This window comes from Podarcis raffonei, chromosome 8 (assembly GCF_027172205.1).
Source record: "Podarcis raffonei isolate rPodRaf1 chromosome 8, rPodRaf1.pri, whole genome shotgun sequence".
In the NCBI taxonomy this organism is placed as follows: Eukaryota; Metazoa; Chordata; class Lepidosauria; order Squamata; family Lacertidae; genus Podarcis; species Podarcis raffonei.
Window position 1 is genome coordinate 76,874,394 of NC_070609.1, and position 13,977 is coordinate 76,888,370.

General features: G+C 47.1%; 1 protein-coding gene across 3 annotated transcripts in view; it reads left to right on the forward strand.

Annotated features, from left to right (window-relative positions):
* The window catches only part of DISP3 (dispatched RND transporter family member 3), a 99,856-nt gene that overhangs the window by 41,405 nt on the left and 44,474 nt on the right, over nt 1-13,977 (forward strand). For all 3 annotated transcript variants that reach the window (XM_053400962.1, XM_053400961.1, XM_053400963.1), the window contains exons 2-3: nt 7,768-8,710; nt 10,444-10,663. In XM_053400962.1, coding sequence (XP_053256937.1) covers nt 7,768-8,710; nt 10,444-10,663 — 1,163 coding nt within the window. The remainder of the gene's footprint in view (nt 1-7,767; nt 8,711-10,443; nt 10,664-13,977) is intronic.

A 13,977-nucleotide genomic window follows, 5' to 3' on the forward strand; every position in this document is an offset into this window, starting at 1 on the left:
GGGATTTTTTTGGGGGGTCATAAAACTGCCCCCCATTCCTGGTTTTAACAGACGAGACCCATCCCTTGCCGCCTGTCAAGAGCATTGCTCTCCACCCCATGACAAGCCATGGCGGGGCAGCTGGTGGAGGAAGGAGAAAACTGTGGTCTTTGTCTGTGTGTGTTTGTTCCAGCATGGAGAATAAATAACAAGGTTATAAATACCGGAGGGGAGTGTGGGGAGGGGACAAGGAGAGAAAGATCTTCTCTCAGCCTTAATGAGAGGGAGAAAGGAGCCTTGATATATTTCATCCTGCAGCGTAAAAAATAAATTAAAAAAATCTCTTCCGTGCCAGACAGTCTGGACAAGGCCACTGAACTAGATGCCTCGATGGGATAGTGATCCAAGCTGCGAAGTGGAGGGGAGAAGGGATTCACTTCGGTGCCTGTAGGGATGGTCGAGTGAATGATTGAGGGCTCCCTCTGCCAAAGGGCTCGGAAAAGGAGTCAAATAAAAAAAAGGGACAGAGAACAGAGGAGTCAAGGCTGCTGTCTCGATCTGGCAGCTTACCTCTTTGTGGTACTGAGACAGTTTGTAGAGGAGCATAGCGAGGGTACCTTTTTAAAATTAAATTAAATTAAATTATTTATTTAATTTAGGTATATACAACCCTTCATCCAAGGATCACAGTGGTTTACTGTAAGTGTTGGAAATGTAAAGAAAAAGAAGGTTCTTTTTATCATAACTGGTGGTCTTGTAGTAAGGTTGACGCTTACTGGGAAATGATATATACAGTGGTACCTCGGGTTACATACGCTTCAGGCTACAGACTCCACTAACCCAGAAATAGTACCTTGGGTTAAGAACTTTGCTTCAAGATGAGAACAGAAATCGTGCGGCGGTGGCTCGCTAGCAGTGGGAGGCCCCATTAGCTAAAGTGGTGCTTCAGGTTAAGAACAGTTTCAGGTTAAGAACGGACCTCCGGAACGAATTAAGTACGTAACCAGAGGTACCACTGTATAATGAATTGAAAAGGATGTTTAAAATAATGTTTGTAAAAAAACAACAACCAGAAGCTTTCCTTTTGGGAATTATAGGAACAGAACTACCCAAACTGTACAGAAATTATTCATGTACAGTCATACCTCAGGTTACGAACGCTGCGGGTTGCAGGTTTTTCGGTTGCGGACCGTGCCAAACCCAGAAGTACCGGAACAGGTTACTTCCGGGTTTTGGCACTCTTGCATGCACAGAAGCACAAAATGACATCATGCACATGTGCAGAAGTGCCGAATCGCGTCACGTGCATGCTCAGATGCAGCGCTTCAGGTTGTGAACGTGCCTCCCGCACAGATCACATTCGCAACCCGAGGTATGACTGTATGCGACTATAGCGGCAAGAATGTTACTTGCCTCAAAATGGAAAGAATCAGAAGCCCCAGCAAAAGAAGAATGGATAGAAAAACTTGTGGAACTGCAGCGTTATAAGAGTATATATTTAAAGTAGTTAAATAAATGAGTAAGTTAAGTTAATTTGGATATGCAGAAAATATTAAAAATTTACAGAACGGCAGAAAGAGGGGGAAGGAAGTCAAATTTTGAAATGTTAAAATGACTGTAAAATTATTGAAGTGTGTAAAACTGAAAATCATAAATAAAATAAAAAATACAGTATAGAATTCTCCAATGAATATATTATTATTATTATTATTATTATTATTATTATTATTATTACTATTATTATTATTATTATTATTATTATTATTATTATTATTATATTTATACCCTGCCCATCTGACTGGGTCGCCCCAGCCACAATGGGTGGCTTCTAACATACCGTATTTTTCCCTCTATTACACGCAGATTTTTTCTCCTAAAAAGTAAGGGAAAATGTCTGTGCGTGTTATTGAGCGAATGTGTGGTCCCTGGAGCTGACAAGCGCGAGGGAAGGCATAAATCAGGCAAATATCAAATCGTCCGGAGAAGGGAGGAAAGGAGGAAGTTGCTGCTTTCCTGCATTCTGCCTCAGGGTCTTACTGCCCACCCGCTTCTGTTTCCTTACTGTGTTTGCTCAAACGGAACAAAGAGCAGAGAAAACCCCTCCCCTCCAGGCAATTCCTTTCCGTGCGTCTGGGACTTGAAGGCAACATGCAGGTTGGGGGGGGGGAGAGAGAGAGAGCTGGCTGGCTTGTGGCGGGGGGGGGGACTTTTGCCTTCCTTTCCTCCCTCCGGTAAAACCCCTCTCCTGCATTCTTAGCCAGCTGCTTCTCTGCACACCCCTCTCCTTGTCGCTTCTATGTTTTTCCTTCCCTCCCTACTTAAAACGTGGTTCCAATCACGGATCCACATGGATCCTCAGGATCTTTGCATTGAGTCACCCCAAATTCACCATCAGATCACATAGCAATGATCTGATGCAAAAACAGGGCTGCAATGGTGCAAAAACATGGTTACAAAGCACGGATCCACATGGATCCTCAGGATCTTTGCATTGGGTCACCCCAAATTCACCATCAGATCACATAGCATGTCCATGGCTACAGCCTGCACCAAAAAAAATCACGCACCCACTGTTGCCTGGGGCTGCAATGGTACAAAAACGTGGTTACAAAGCATGGATCCACATGGATCCTCAGGATCTTTGCATTGGGTCACCCCAAATTCACCATCAGATCACATAGCATGTCCATGGCTACAGCCTGCACCAAAAAAATCACGCACCCACTGTTGCCTGGGGCTGCAATGGTGCAAAAACGTGGTTACAAAGCACAGATCCACATGGATCCTCAGGATCTTTGCATTGGGCTACCCCAAACTCACCGTCAAATCACATGTCTGTGGCCGCAGCATGAAGCACAAAAATGATACATCCACTGTTTCATTCAGAATTTTTTTTCTTGTTTTCCTCCTCTAAAAACTATGTGCGTGTTATGGTCAGGTGCGTGTTATCGAGCGAAAAATACGGTATATAAAACATAATAAAACACAAAACATAAAAAACCTTTGTATAGTTGTATAGTTGTATAGTTCCTTATCTCCTTGGCTCGGGGGTCACATAACTCCATACATGCCAACATTGCTTCAGTAAAAATAGGGATGTCCTAAGGAAAAGCAGGATATTCCGGGATCAAATCAGAAACCAGTACTCATTGCAAAGTATTGGAAGACACAAGAATTACCCACCTTGGAAGAATGGCAGATGCAAGTAATCGACTATATGGAAATGGCTGAGATGACTGGCAGAATCCGAGACCAGGGAGAAGAGTTGGTGGAAGAAGATTGGAGGAAATTTAAAACTTATTTACAGAAGTATTGTAAAATGTATGAATGCTGATGACATTGAATTAAAATGAAGGGGTTCTAGTAATAAGAGATAAAAAATTGAAATTTGGGAGGTAAAACAAATAAGGATAAAGTAGTAGGATACGAATTTGCTGAACTAATTGTTAAAAAGGGATATAAAAAAGGGAGGCGTGAGGAAGTCAGGAAAATAAGTTAATTGAAGATGAATAATTGGAAAAGAGTGATTTGTGTTTTTCTTATTCTACTTTTTGAGTGTTGATTGTCTTTTTTGTTTTCTTGTTAAATGTTTGTATTTTATGTATCGTGAAAGTTTGTATTGTTGTGTTTTATATTTTCTTTGTTTTTTTATTGTTTTACTTTTCTATTGTTAAACTTAATAAAATATTATTTAAAAAAAAACAAATCAGAAACCAGGACGGCCTCTGTAAATCCGGGACTGTCCCTGGAAAATAGGGACACTTGGAGGTTCTGACATATGAGGATTGCCTTTGAGGAGCAGTTTGTTTATTTCAGAGATCTGGGGCCCTAAGTTGTTGATGGAGCCCCAACTCCCGTCAGCACAAGCCAGCATTACCAAGAGTCGTCGTCTTCTTCTTCTTCTTCTTCTTTTTCTTCTTCTTCTTCTTCTTCTTCTTCTTCTTCTTCTTCTTCTATCATGTCGATCATGTAACTGATGACGGCAGTTGCAGTCTTTGATATTCATTCCGTTTGATTCAGGGATGGGAAACCTCTGCCCCTCCAGATATTGTTTGACCCCCCAGCTGCCTTGAACCCCAGCCAGCATGGGCAATAGTAAAAGAAAATGTGTGCTATGGTCCAGCAACTTTCAGAAAGGCTCTCAGGTTCTTGTTTATTTGTTGCTGTTGTTTTAAATTGGTCTACCACCCACACCAAATTGGAACTTCAAGGTGGTTTACACAAATGGAAAAAGAACTGTTTGACAATGATACAGAAATATACCCCCGAAAGCAGCAGATAAAAGCATGATTGCAGATTTAGAATCATATCACATTTGGCCGTGGGAGATGCGCCAACTGCAATTTGAAGACTCAATTAAGAAGACAATTTTAGACACTTTTGCAGAGTTATTTATGTATAATGTGCAGCTTTTGACATGACACGCTCTCCTCTCCTTGTGCTATTTCTATAGCTGAGTAATATTTTTTACTGGTGATGAGGTTATTAAGGCTATAATCTAGTATATATTGCTATTGACCCTCAGTAGGATTTTTATTGGGTTCTACCGAAGGGACACGGGTGGCATTGTGGGTCAAACCACAGAGCCTAGGACTTGTCAATCAGAAGGTTGGTGGTTCAAATCCCCACGACGGGGTGAGCTCCCATTGCTTGGTCCCTGCTCCTGCCAACCTAGCAGTTCGAAAGCACATCAAAGTGCAAGTAGATAAATAGGTACCGCTCCGGCAGGAAGGTAAACACCGTTTCCGTGCGCTGCTCTGGTTCGCCAGAAGTGGCTTAGTCATGCTGGCCACATGACCCGGATACTGTACGCCGGCTCCCTCAGCCAATAAAGCGAGATGAGCGCCGCAACCCCAGAGTCGGCCACGACTGGACCTGAGAGACATCAAAGATTAGGATTTCTAGTCCTGGGATTGATGGGAGTTGTAGTCCGACAACATCTGGAGGGCCGCTGTTTTTGCATCCCTGATTTGAAACATGGTTTGTCCGTCAGACTATGAAACAAACCATGGCTTGTTTCTCCAAAGTTTGCTTTGTTTTTCAGCTGTTCTTGCCTCATTCCTTATTAGTTTGGTGTCTGAGGCGCGATGGTCAAGCACACCACAGTTAAGAATGGGTATTAGGTTCACATGAATCATGATTAAAGTAACCCAAGGCTCATAAACCAGAAACAAACCATGGTTTCAGATTGTTTTTTGTCAGCAGGAAACAACCCTTGCTTAAGCTGCTGGGCAATGCTCACACATAATGCTAAGCTACATTTGAATGCAGCACGGTTTAATAAGCTATGGTCTTGCATTAGAATAATAGAATTGCAGATTTGGAAGGGACACTGAGGATCACCTAGTCAAGGAGAACTACTTGAAAATGATTTACAGATGGTATTTAACTCTGAGTAGGCTTGCTGAGATGTATAAGACTGAAACAGATAAGTGCTGGAGATTCAAAGAGCTGAAGGGAATGTTCTTTCATATGTGGTGGACCTGAAGAAGGGTAAAAGAATATAGGGAAATACAGTGGTCCCTCGGGTTACAAACGCTTCGGGTCACAAATGCTTCAGGTTACAGACTCTGCTAACCCGGAAGTAGTACCTCAGGTTAAGAACTTTACCTCAGGATGAGAACAGAAATTGTGTGGTGGCAGCACGGTGGATCTGGGAGGCCCCATTAGCTAAAGTGGTACCTCAGGTTAAGAACAGTTTCAGGTTAAGAACGGACCTCCAGAACGAATTAAGTTCTTAACCAGAGGTACCACAGTAATCCATAATGAATTGGAAAAAATGTTTAAAAGTACAGTGGTACCTCGGTTTACGAATTTAATACGTTCCAGAAGTCCATTCTTAAACCAAAGCAGTTCTTAAACAGAGGTGCACTTTCCCTAATGAGGCATCCCGTCGCCGGTGCCCTTCCACTGTTTGGTTTCCGTTTGTAGACCAAGGTAAAGTTCGCAAACCAGGGCACTACTTCTGGTTTTGTGGAGTTCATAAACTGAATAGTTAGTAAGCAGGGCTGTTCTTAAACTGAGGTACCACTGTACTTCCCCCCAAAAACCCTGAGCCCTTTCCGTGGGGGATAATTGGAAATTCTCAGGTGTCAAAAAAGTTTTTTTATGTATTCCACTACGGTGGCCCGTGTTTTGTTAGCCCCAAAATGGAAAATGAGCAACTTAAACTGATGGAATATGCGCAGCTTATGAACCTAACATATAGAATAAGAGAAGGGGAGAACATACGTTTAAAGAAGATTGGAAAACATTTATTGAATATTTTTTGGGGGGGAATTGTGTACACTTGAAAACATTGGCAGCATTAAGATAAATTCAACAGTGTCAACAAGTTTTGATGGCTGTAATATTTGGAATACTGAATAGTTTAGTTTATGTAAAACATGCATGGATTTATGATATGTAAAATGAACTATAGAAAGAGAAGAAGGGAAGTCATTGATATTGTAAGATTGCTTAAATGAGTATTTTAAATTGTAAAACAGAAAATTTAAATGTGTGTGTGTGTGTGTTTGTAAAAAGATTATCTATTTCTACGCCATGCATTGCAGGAATATGCAGCTGTCCCATGCAACCTTGGAGTTAACTGTAATGGTTATAGGGGTTGCTCGTGCGTAAGTTGCCGCCACTCCTGGCTAGCTTGCCTGGTTAAACCTTTTCTGTCTGGACAGCCCTTCACTTCGTGGCTGTTTCAGTCACTAGCAGAATCTGTCAGTGGGCATTTCTTGAACCTCTTCCAGCAAAGAAGTTCTTTGACGCCAAGTCTCCGCCTACTCTCCCTGCGCGGAAGTCTTCTGCGCAGGGTGGGTGTGGGCAGCGGAGGACCCGTGCTCTCCCCGCTGGTCTCCAGCGAGGAGTCCTGGAGCCCCTTCGCCGATTCCCCCATCTGCCCCCCTTTATCCCTGGTGTCACGCTGATTTCCTTCCCCAGCCGATGAGCTGCCTCTCTCCCTGCTGGGCCCTTCTCCAGCATCACTTTGGAGCCTTGCCTCCGCCTCGAGCTCCGATGGCAGTTCCCTGACATTAACAGCCCAATTCTCTAACCAACTCAGCTATCCAGTTATGTGTGTTCTAAACGGAGGGAAGGGGTTTTTTTGACCTTTTGGAATTTTATATGGTAATATTCAGTTATGCCACCGGAAGAACAGTTGCACTATGGTCCAAGGTCCTGTTTTATTGCAGGGAATCAAATCCATAAATTCTAAAGTGTTCTATAGCCATGTCTATACTCCTCAACATTGTTTCTGTTGTAAGGGCTACACACGGGAGACAAAATAACTACCCGCGGGACAGTGATAAGGAAGAGCACACATTTTATTCACACATGCTATCAGCAAGGATGTGAGCGCAAGCCTGAGATAAATGGTTATGCAAAACACTAGGATGTGCCCAGACTTGTTCCGAACTGGAAAAACAATTAGTGCCTCTAGTAATGTCACACCTGTGGGGAAGGAAGCAGATGGAAAACTATTAGCGCAAGTGGCGCTGTGGGTTAAACCACAGAGCATAGGGCTTGCTGATCAAATAGGTATCGCTCCAGTGGGAAGGTAAACGGCGTTTCCGTGCACTGCTCTGGTTCGCCAGAAGCAGCTTAGCCATGCTGGCCACATGACCTGGAAGCTGTATGCTGGCTCCCTTGGCCAATAAAGCGAGATGAGCGCCGCAACCCCAGAGTCGGCCACGGCTGGACCTAATGGTCAGGGGTCCCTTTACCTTTTAATCCCATCCAGATAGGAATGCCAACCTATTAAGCTCACTCCCTTTTCTCTTTCCTGTTGGCCTCCAGGTGTCAAGGATGGACGCTGAGGATGACCCGTTGTTGCAAGATGCTTGGGTGAATGAGGAAGAGGAGGTAACCACCGGCCCCCGCAAGAGAACGGAAGGGCTGCAGCTCTGTGGGAAGTGCCAATGGAATCCTAGGCCACGGACTCTGGCCACAGCTGTGCCTACCTCTAGTTTTTGGAATGCCGTGGGTTGGGTCTTCACCAATCCCTACTCGGCCAGCCTCATCCTCTTCTTGGGCTGTGCCATCCCAACCACCCTAGCCATTGTCATGTTCCTGCACTATCCAGCTCTGGACATCGACATCTCGTACAACGCCTTCGAGATCCGCAACCACGAGTCCTCCCAGCGCTTTGATGCCCTGGCCTCGGCCCTCAAGTCCCAGTTTGGCTCCTGGGGCCGCAACCGCCGGGACCTGACGGACTTCAACTCAGAGACTTTGCAGAAGTTGATCTTCGAGCAGCTGCAGCACCTTCACCGCAATGCCTCGCGGCCGGCTGGCACTGCCAAGCGGAAGCGCAGAAGCCTAAACCAAGAGAGGACTAGCCCCTCACTCCAGAGTCAATCCGGTTTGGCCAACCAAACCTCCCGCCAGCCACGGAGCGCCCTGTCCCACTGGGAATACTCCAATGCGGTTGTGAGTACCAACACACAAACCCATGCACACTGGCGCATCGAGCTCATTTTCCTGGCCCGTGGAGACGCTGAGAACAACATCTTCACCTCCGAGCGCCTGGTCACCATCCATGAGATTGAGCGCAAAATCATGGACCACCCTCACTTCCGGGACTTTTGCTGGAAGCCCCATGAGGTCCTCAAAGATCTCCCGCTGGGTTCCTACTCCTACTGTTCCCCTCCTAGTTCTCTCATGACTTACTTCTTCCCCACGGAGAGGGGTGGGAAGATCTACTACGATGGCCTAGGGCAGGATCTGGCTGACATTCAAGGTGAGAATTGTTGGGTCACGGCACTGGCCCAACCATTGGGCAGACAAAATGCTTTGCTTTGAGATATCCGGCCAGTTGTTGGTGCTCTTGGGATCTCATATGGCCTTGCAAATAAGTTCATAAAAGCTAGCCAGACTATCGGTTCCTGCTGTGTTTATGCCCTGATTAAAATCTTTCCTGGTGAGGAAACTGTGGTACTCCAAGTGACTGCGTTCTGCCACTAGGTGTCGCTAGAATGCACTTGGCACAGCTAGCATATCTCTCTTGCTCCCTGCAGACACAAGGGCTGGATTTTTGCCCTAACCTTTATAGCAGGGGGTGGGGGAACATCTGTTGCCCTCCAGATGTTGTGGGACTATCAGCACCAGCCTCAATGAGGGAGCCTGTTGTGGGGGCGCCTGGTTGTGCCCCCTCAGAAATGTGTGCCTGGCACCATAAGCCCCCTGGAAGCTACCCTAGACCAAACTAGAGCATTGGTTCAGTATTGTCTACACTGGCTGGCAGTGGCTCTGGTGGCAGGTATCTTTTCCAACCCTACCTGGGGTTGCTGGAGACCTTCTGTAATGGTTGGGTCTCTCCCACAGAAGCGAGACGACTCCGGCAGTAGTTTAGTCACTCAGTGTCTGTTTCCAAATTAGCTGTTGCCGAGTCTGAGTTCTGCCCCTTCCTCTTCCCACATTTAAAGCCCCACTTTCACTTCCTTTCCTGTTCACGCCTCTCATTAATTATTGCACGCCTACGCATCATGGGATGGGCTATTTCCGGTGGCCCTCCCTCTGAGTCCGAACTTAAACTGTCAGTCTGCGTCTTCCCCCTTGAACTCCCCCCTTCCTTCTCCATGTTCTCGGAGCTCAGGCTTCTACTGCAATGTGCTCTGTGTGGGGCTACCTTTCAAGGGGACCCGGGAACTACAGCTAATCTAGAATGTGGCAGCTAGACTGGTGACTGGGAGTGGTCGCCAAGACCACATAACACTGGTCTTGAAAGACCTACATTGGCTCCCAAAGTTTCCAAGCACAATTCAAAGTGTTGGTGCTGTCCTTTAAAGCCCTAAACAGCCTCAGTCCATTATACCTGAAGGAGTGTCTCCACCCCCATCGTTCTGCCCGGACACTGAGTTCCAGTGCCGAGGGCCTTCTGGCCTTTCCCTCTCTGCGAGAAGCAAAGCTACAGGGAACCAGGCAGAGGGCCTTCTCGGTAGTGGCGCCCGCCCTGTGGAACGCCCTCCCACCAGATGTCAAAGAGAAACACAACTACCAGACTTTTAGAAGTCATCTGAAGGCAGCCCTGTTTAGGGAAGCTTTTAATGTTTAATAGACTATTGTATTTTAATATTCTGTTGGAAGCCGCCAGAGTGGCTGGGGAAACCCAGCCAGATGGGTGGGGTATAAATAATAAATTATTATATTATTATTATTATTATTATTATTATTATTATTATTATTATTATTAACTAGGCTGCTCCTCCCTCATTCCACATTCCTGCCTAATTACCTCCTCCTGTCTCTCCATGCTCTCCCTCTCTGTCAGCAATGGGACGCAGCTGACACTTTCTGTTCTACCCCTGAGCCAGGGTCTCAAACAGAGGCCTCCTCCATCACTTGCCACTTGGTCCTTTTAACTGGACATGGCAGGGCTTGAACCCAGGACCCTCCAGCATGCAAAGCTGGTGCTCTAACACTGAGCCATGGTCTCCCTATGAAAACCTCTGGTCTCTCTCTACCTGCCCCAAGGTTCGCTGGAGCTTGCAATGACCCACCCAGAGTTCTACTGGTATGTGGATGAGGGTCTGTCGGTGGAGAACCGGAAGAGTTCCCTCCTACGCAGTGAGATCCTCTTTGGTGCTCCGCTGCCAAGCTACTACTCAGTGGAGGACCGGTGGGAAGAACAACGGAGGAAGTTCCAGAGCTTCGTGGTCACCTACGTGGCTTTGCTGGCCAAACAATCCACCAGGTGAGCGAGGAAGGTATTTCGCTCACAGGTGCAAAGCACTTCCAAGCTTGCCCCCACCCACTCTGCTTTTTTGCTGGAAGGAACCATAATGCCTGAAAGAGCGTCTACACCCCCATCATTCAGCCTGGACACTGAGGTCCAGCCCCAAGGGCCTTCTGGAGGGTCCCTCACTGCAAGAAGTGAGGTTACAGGGAACCAGGCAGAGGGTCTTCCTGATAGGGGCACCTGCCCTGTGAAATGCCCTCCCACCAGATGTCAAGGAAATAAACAACTACCTGACTTTTAGAAGACATCTGAAGGCAACCCTGCTTAGGGAAGTTTTTAATGTTTGATGTTTCATCATGTTTTTAATATTCTGTTGGGAGCCGCCCAGAGTGGCTGGGGAAACCCAGCCAGATGGGCAGGGTATAAATAATAAATTATGATGATGATGTTGCTGCAGCCCTTTGTCTGGTAGAGGAGGGTCCATTAAGTCTTCCGAGTTCAAAAAGTGAAGTGTCTAGTCCTCATGGAGACATACAGACTCCAAATTTAAGGACACAGAGCCTCTCTTTTGGGTGCTCTTGAGATGAGGCTGTTTTGACTTTCTGAGACTAGCAGACAGTGTTAGCCACTCCATTAGGGAGGGTGCCAGCCACCGCTGCATTTGACGTCCCTTTCTCCTTTGTCTGGACAGGGTAGGCCACTAGTCTCGCCCACCTCCTGCCCCATCAGGATGGGCCCTGCCTTTTGGCAGCTGCTGGAGGGCAGGCAGCATGTCCCTAGACTGACCTGCTGCCCTAGGTGGGCAAGGAGATTTGATTTCCAGCAGCTGGTATTCAGAAGCATTGTTACTGGCAGGGAATGGCAGGACCCAAACAAGTGTGCATTGGGGTAAGGGGGTGGGGGCTGGAGTCTGACTTGGGAGAGGTGAGGCAGTGATTTGGGGGGACCTGTACCAGCCAGGAGATGAGAATTGGAGACAGGGAGTGGAGGATGGAGCGCAGGAAGGGTTGGAAGAAGAGGAGGAAGAGGCAGGGCTAGGAAATGAATGGTCAGGGACTCCCCCAGCCTCTCCTGCACCACTGTCTCCCAGAACCAGGAGGGGAGTGAAGAGAGAAGAGCAGAGGCAGCTTCCACAGGGGCGCAGTCTCCACCTGGGTGCATACAGCCTGTGGGGGGGGGAGGTACATAAACAGGGGAGGGGGAGCAGCCCCCAGTTGCTGCAACTGCAGCATAGAGCTCAGCCCTGGGAATAGCTGTTCTGTGCGTGGTTATTAGGAGCCGTAGAACTCCAAAGTGTCTGCTTTTGACAATGAACAGCTAACTATCTTTCGTGGGCGTTCCTTTGGCTGGGGAGTGCCTTTGACAGTTGCCTCTGACTAGGGAGGAAGAGCAATGTCACCATGGGTAGCAGCCATGGAGAGCCTCCTGCTTCGTGATGGCCAGGGAGGGCAGTGGGAACGGACGCAACACTTGAGAAGCAGATAACTTCAAACCTGCTGGCTCAGTGTGGCCCTCCAGGGTTCTCTGCCTGGCCCACAGGACTCTCCCCAGCCATACCTCTCACTGGCCCTGTTTTGGCCCTTCCTGGAGGGTTCTTGGGTGGCTGGGATGCACTCTTGAACTCTGCTAATGCTTCTTCCTTGAACAAATGGAGGATGGAGAGGGATGGAGGCTGGGCACAGTGCTTGAGGCAAGTCTGGCAAGGGAACAGGCGAGGGAACAGGCTCTTTTCTCTCTCCTGCTCTCCTGCCGTTCAGACTTTATCAGCTCTCTCATTTTAATTATCTGGGATTAGCTTTGCTTGAAGACTCTTTTTGCAGGCGAGCTGGGCAGTTGGGGTGTGTGTGTATCACAGCTCTCCACGTTGGCCACTCCATCTTCTGAATCCTCTCACTCATTTTCCTCCCCCGTGCGGTTTAATATAATGAAAATACCGATTAGGATTCCAGGTGAGATCCATGGCTTTGGGAGTCAGCAAGCTAAGCTCCAGAGGGAAGTGGGGGAAAGAAGCGATAAGGCTCTTTTCTTGCTCTCAGCAATCGCTCTCTTGAGAGTGTAATCCTGCTGCTCTCAGCTGGGAAGGGATGCTCTTTGCAATGGGGCGGAAGGCAGAGTGGGCCGGCAGGGAGCGGCGGTAGAGCCATCGACAGGATTCCTTGCTGGGTTCTCCAAGGGCAACACTGAGACTGAGGAGGGAGAGGAAGACGAGGAAGGCAACCACGCTGGGCTGGGTGTAAGTAGGAAGACCAGCAGCTGGGGGCCAGCTGAGATCCAGCTGAGGTTGGTGGGGCAGTTTTTAATAAATAAATAGACTAGGTTGGTGGTGTAATAAACGAAAATCTGTCCTTATTCCCTTATGGGGGACACAAGAGCCCTTATAGAGTCCTTTGTAGGTTCTCCATAGGTTGGAGAAAATAACAGAGGCCAACCAAAGAATATTGAGAAGCAAAGCAGCTAGTAAGCCTGATCTTTACTGAACTGTTGCAACAGGGTGCCCCCTTCACACGCAGGAGAAGGAGGAGGACCCCGGACCAAGGTGCGCCCGCTCTTATATAGAAATTTTAAATTGCCCACCCTGAAGTCCAAGACCACCCCCAGACACATCATACCAACATCACAGAAAGGGGTGGTCTACAACAGAAATCTGAGTGTGTTATTTACCAGAAATCTGTTGTTTACCTCCTGTCTGGCAGGTTACCTGTTAATGCTTACTTGATTGGATACCCTGGGGAGGCCTGGCCAGTCTTTTGTAATGATAAATACTTAGTTCCTGAGCCAGGTCACAGGCTCGCCCTATTCATACACAGACATACCCTTAAGACAGGATTTGTGAATGAAAAGACAATGGGGAGGCTTTTCCATTTTCCTTGACCTTGCAGAGAAATCATTTGGTCAGTTTGGGAGTCAAAATGGTTTCCCGGCTGTTTTCCTGTGCTGCTTCAGATATGTGGTTTATATATTTATGTATGTGTTTGCTTGGTACATTTACGAACATTTATTATATATATGACCTTAATTTTTTTATTTTAGTGGGTTGGCTGAAGGCAGACGTGAGATGGGAAAGGCAGTGCTGTATTTGCCACAAGGGGGGGGGGGCAACCTTCCACATGTTTTCTCTTGCTAAATGAGATCTTCCTCTGACCCACCAGTCAAGAGTTGAGCCAGGGTTAGCTGCGGGAGGTAGAGAAATGGGTGACGAGAGCAACACAGCCCCTATTTTTAGCACTTGTAGGCTGACTAGAGATGAAGACGTGGGGTTGGTATTGCTATAAGAAAAAGCTGCTCCCTTTCCCTTATGGGGTATTCCAGAGCCCGTATAGAGTCCTTGA